This window comes from Chenopodium album, chromosome 22 (assembly GCF_948465745.1).
Source record: "Chenopodium album chromosome 22, dcCheAlbu1.1, whole genome shotgun sequence".
Lineage (NCBI taxonomy): Eukaryota > Viridiplantae > Streptophyta > Magnoliopsida > Caryophyllales > Amaranthaceae > Chenopodium > Chenopodium album.
The window spans coordinates 12,806,190-12,811,840 of NC_137855.1; the positions used below are offsets into that span (position 1 = coordinate 12,806,190).

The 5,651-nt window shown below is 35.9% G+C and overlaps 1 protein-coding gene across 1 annotated transcript; it reads left to right on the plus strand.

Annotated features, from left to right (window-relative positions):
* Positions 1-589: 589 nt before the first annotated feature.
* LOC145603594 (phytoene synthase 2, chloroplastic-like) lies at positions 590-4,902 on the plus strand. Its single transcript, XM_081659525.1, has 7 exons — positions 590-897; positions 1,386-1,938; positions 2,070-2,120; positions 2,557-2,729; positions 3,059-3,294; positions 3,868-4,060; positions 4,403-4,902. The coding sequence occupies exons 2-7, from the start codon at positions 1,512-1,514 to the stop codon at positions 4,577-4,579; spliced, it is 1,257 nt and encodes a 418-aa protein (XP_081515651.1). The 5' UTR covers positions 590-897; positions 1,386-1,511; the 3' UTR covers positions 4,580-4,902.
* Positions 4,903-5,651: the final 749 nt, after the last annotated feature.

Below are 5,651 nucleotides of genomic sequence, written 5' to 3' on the forward strand. Positions count from 1 at the left end.
ATATTAATAATATATTATCGAGTTACCCACGAGCTTATCAAGTCGAGTTAGAGCTTGCTCAACTCGTGCTCGTTAACATCTCAAGTCGATTCGAATTTGAATCGAGCTAACTCGAGTCGAGTTTTAACCGAGGATTAACTGAGTCGAGTACGAGTTGCTCGCGAACTGTTCAACTCAATTAGCACCCCTAGGTGCACATAATACTAATTGCTAGTTACCTCCACTTATTACTACGCACCAAAAACAGTAGGCCATTATAAAATTTACTCCAGTATTTTACCAAACAAAACAAAAGTGTACTGTAATATTGTCATAACACTAATGGGCAAGTGTGCGACCAATTAAGCTATGCAGTTATGCACCCAACATTTGTTCGATAAACACAAGTGCTACTTGTTCTTACACCATCCAAGCCCCAATCCGAATTTTCTCACCCGGTTTAACCGATTTCATTTGGACCGTATATTATAAAATTTTACAATAAGTACCAACAAAAAACAAAAATGAAAAAAAACCAACAACAACAAAAAAAAAAAAAAAAAAAAAAAAAAAAAAAAAAAAAAAATAAATAAATAAAGATGCTGCTTCAACTGGCATCATCAAGCTGTGGTGGAGAGAGAAGAGAGGTGGAGCACATCATAAACTTTCTCCTCTATTTTCCCTACTTGTGTAACAATAAACCCATCAAATAAATCTTCACATTGTTCATTATATATCCCAATTTTACACTTTTCCCAGAAATTTAATTTCATCAAGAATATCAAAATCAAAGTTAGTGGGATTGTTTTTGATTAGTGGGTTGAATTCAGGAAGAATAATCGAAAATACCCAGGAATTTATGTGGGTGAATTTGCTACAATTTGTCGATATTTTTTAATCCCCATTGAAAATATTAAGGTTGGTTTTGCTCATTTTTATTCTTCTTAATTACTGCATTTTATTTTGATTAATTATAATTGATTTTGTTGGGTTTTGGGAGTTGAGTGTGTTGGTTGTGTCATATGTGTTTTTAGCTCTTTTGGAATAATGAAAATTTGTGCAGTGGGTCAAGCATACCTAAGATGGAAATTAGCTTTGTAATCTTTGTATTAAAAAATTGCATTAGCAATAAATTAATCAAAATTATTCAACCCGTTTACCTTATTAAGCAATATGGTCCATGCATGTTAATTTATTCATGAAATTTTATCTAATGATTCATGTTTGTCCTTCATAAAGTATAAATATTTTATGTTAATCTTATTTTGTTTAAGATTTTGACATTTTGTAGTGATGGGTATCCTAAGCTATGTTACTACTGAAGTGGGTTTTCTGTTGTAATTTAAAATGTGTTAAGTGTGATTTTAATGGTGTGTTTTTGCCTACTTTTGCATTATTATTTGCAGAAAGTTGAAAAGGGTTTGGCTTTTGAAGAATTGATAAATTCATAGTATTGATAAGATTGTGCATGTAAAAAGGAGGAGAATATACTAAGTTGTTATTGGTTTTGATTTGATAAGAAGAACAACACAATGCCTCTTACTTTACTATGGGTAGTGTCTCCAACCACAGAGGTGTACAGTGGGTTTGGAGTAGCAGAATCATTAGTTAGTCGTTCGATTTCGAATGGGAGATCAAAGAGGATGTGTAAGAAGCAAGAGAGTTGGAATTCTTGGACATATAATGTTGCAAAACATCAAAAGAGGAGTGGATTCCCTGTGCTTTCGAGCATGGTTGCGAATCCAACCGGAGAAATGGCGGTTTTGTCATCTGAACAAAGGGTGTATGATGTGGTGTTGAAGCAGGCGGCGTTGGTGAATAGGGAGTTAAGGTCGCGCGATGATCTTGATGTTGATGTGAAGCCTGATATTGTTGTCCCTGGGACTTTAACCTTGCTTAATGAGGCTTATGATCGGTGTGGTGAAGTTTGTGCCGAATATGCCAAGACATTTTACTTGGGTAGGTTTTTGCTCCTCCTTTGTAGGACTAAGATTGCTTAGAGGTGTTTAAAGGAAAAAGACACAATTAGTTATGTATGATTGTTTTCGGGTATGATTCTGACTTTGTTAGCACTGTTGTTATTTTTACAGGAACTCAGCTTATGACCCCTGCGAGGCGAAAGGCTATCTGGGCAATATATGGTAAGCAAGTGGTTTTGATATGTACAACTACTGATTTATTAAACCCTGTCTGTAATTGTCTAATTGACCTGATTTCAAACTCTGTATGCCTGTTTTTGCTAACTAATTGCTTTAATTACGTGGAAACAATATAATATGTCGAATCTTTTGTATGTTTTGTGCCGAAGCACATGATAGGCTTATAGCCAGGAAGGTTGACCGTAGTTGAATTGGATCAAACCATTAAAATTTAATAATTAAAATTGATGTGTTGTTTATTTACCAAAGATAGTGAAGGTATTCAGATTCATTTGGTGCAGAAAATGTTTCTTTAACTTGGGTTTTTGACAAAATGGAAGCCATGTGATTGTTTCCCTCTAGAAGAAGGAAAAAAAAAATAAGAAATGAGAGAACAGCCAATCTTATATACTTATTAATATTATACTTGTTTGTGCAGTGTGGTGTAGGAGGACCGATGAGCTTGTCGATGGGCCAAATGCTTCACACATAACACCTACCGCTTTGGATAGGTGGGAGACAAGGTTGGAAGACCTTTTCAGAGGTCGTCCCTTTGATATGCTTGATGCTGCCTTATCTGACACTGTCACCAAGTTTCCTATTGATATCCAGGTTTGCCATTAAATTATTATGCATGCAATTTATGAGTTATTATTTTCATGATTTGAGAAAGAATGCTTGAGCGCGTTACTTCTATGTACTTGTAATACGTCTGAAAGATTGGGGAAAGGTAGAATTGGGCTGTGGTTTTATCAGCCTATGCCATTCAGTAGTAGAAGCCTGTTCAATTGTTTACATTTTTAATTTGCGATTCACAAAAGTACTAATTCTAGTATTAGTTTTGGGAAAAGACTCAATCAGGAGACTTGTTTTTGAGTCTCATAATATGTTGTACTCCGTGTATTTTCCAGTTATCCTGATTGTGTGTATTTGATTGGCAGCCATTCAAAGACATGATTGAAGGAATGAGGATGGATCTTAGAAAGTCTAGATACAAGAGCTTTGACGAGTTATACTTGTATTGCTATTATGTTGCCGGAACTGTTGGATTGATGAGTGTTCCTGTCATGGGTATAGCACCTGAATCAAAGGCGTCAACCGAAAGTGTCTACAACGCTGCATTAGCTTTAGGGATTGCAAATCAGCTCACTAACATTCTTCGAGATGTTGGAGAAGAGTAAGTGCAACTCAAATTGATGTTCTGCTTACCTGTCATCTTCTTCTTGTTAACTTTTTAATGATAGAACTTGATGTCTACTGTGGATTTAATTGCTGCATTTAGTATGTGTCTTTCACAAATAGGTATGTGCCGTTTGTCACTGTTGAACAATTTTTTTTTTTTTTTGGCTGTTGATGAAATGTACTCGTACACTTTTCAATGATGTAATCATGTAATTGACTAGTTTAAAAATGTGTGTTACTTGGGATTGGGTCTGGTGTCTGGTTTTTATCAAAGCATCAGACTTAATTTGATAAAAAATTTCCATGTTGGTCCCATATGAAAGTGTACATAAACATTTCAAAGTGTCAAGGATACAACTTAGAATTATTGAAAACATAAAGTAGAAACTAGGAATCATAGAACTCTGATAATATCATCCATGAAAATTATACTTCGTATCTTTAAGCTCTACTGAAAATCAACGAAAATACTTCTTGAGATGCCTTCTTATCTATTGTTAGTATATTTATATATAAAAATCAACTTTCATGCAACTACAGCACCTTACTTTGATTTTCCTTGGTTCAGTGCAAGGAGAGGGCGGGTTTATTTGCCACAAGATGAATTGGCGCAGGCTGGTCTTTCAGATGAAGATATATTTGCAGGAAAGGTAACAGAAAAATGGAGGACTTTCATGAAGAAACAGATCAAGCGAGCCAGGATGTTCTTTGATGAAGCGGAGAATGGAGTTTCAGAGCTTAGTGCAGCTAGCAGATGGCCGGTAAGCTATCAAGAACCTCGTACGTTTTAAATATAATATTATAATTGGCCTGAATAATCTTAAGGTACACCAGTTTCCTAAATAAATCCACCTAATGATCTTATGATTATTCAGGAATAACTCCTAGTTTTGGTGGGCTTTTTCAATATAGTATGGAGTGTTATTGTGATGTCTTTTTGGTTCTGTTGCATACAAAAGAGATTGCACTCCAAATTATTTTGAGTAGTTACCCCCAAAATGCATGATTATACATATCACTTTTATTTTGTATACTTCAAATACATGCACCGTGATTAGGAAGGGGAAAAACAGGACAAGTAGCTGATCTTAAAATAATTTCAGGTTTGGGCATCATTGCTTCTGTATCGTCAAATACTGGATGAGATTGAAGCTAACGATTACAACAACTTCACAAAGAGGGCTTATGTTAGCAAAGCCAAGAAGCTTCTATCGTTGCCAGTAGCTTATGCAAAATCCATCGTTCCACCTCGATCAACGACCAACCTTGCAAAGGCATAGAGTTCAAGCAAACAAGTAATGACCAGAGTAGTGGATTACATTGTAAAGCTTGAGATATGTATATACACTGAAAATACCTATATTCATAAATGCTACGAAAATTCTTTAGAACTGGTACCAGTAAACTTGACATATTTTTGTTTGAAACCATCGTCAAGCTTGTACTTAATCTTGTGTTAGGATTAAATGGGCGCCGACAAAAAATTTGTAGGTTGTTCGTGATGCGAAGAGTGTTTCTCAACAATTGTAACAAAGATGAGAAATATTTCCCATTTTGACAAGATGATATATGAATTAAAGAATGTGAAAGGAAATTCATTTCATTGTTTCTATGCCCAAATTTTGCTAACCATTAATGTAAGCTAATTTGTTAGTTGGTCAGATATATTGGCCTATCTCAACTAAAGTAAGACAACAAACTCAATATAATGTGCGTTTGGACTAAGCTATGCACTAACAATATTTTTTTTGGTGTTTAAAGAACCACAAAGGTAAGTGATGAGAATCGATTTTAAGATCACCTAGAATTGGGAGGAAAGCTTTAAGCAGTTGAGCTATCCCTCACTCTCTATACACTAACAAGTGTGGTGGTGAGAAGAATGTAATAAATGTACGGGAAGCTTTGAGCAGTTGAGCTATCCCTCACTCTCTATGCAGTAACAAGTGTGGTGGTGAGAAGAATGTAATCAATGTACTATATTCAATGTGTTTGGTTGCCCAAATGACTTCCCCATTGAGCCCATCAAGTCCTGTCCCATCGGCGAAGTCCAACACAGGTCCAAAGGTCCATTGGCTCAACCAAGGTTAATGAGTCCAAAGGCCAAAGTATTGGGCTTCTCCAACCAGCTCGGGTACACAGTCCAAGAGGCCCAAAGGTCAAGTGGCCACAACTGTAAAATGACATCAAGAATGTTACACTGACACCTTCATCATTGGTGGAGCAACTATACTGTTGGATGTTAGTTAGAGTGCTATATCTCTCATAGGTTGCACTTGTCCTTATGGGGTAACCACCCCAACCAAGGCAACCACATCTCCTTAGTAAGCATTGAAAAAGAATTGGATGGATCTC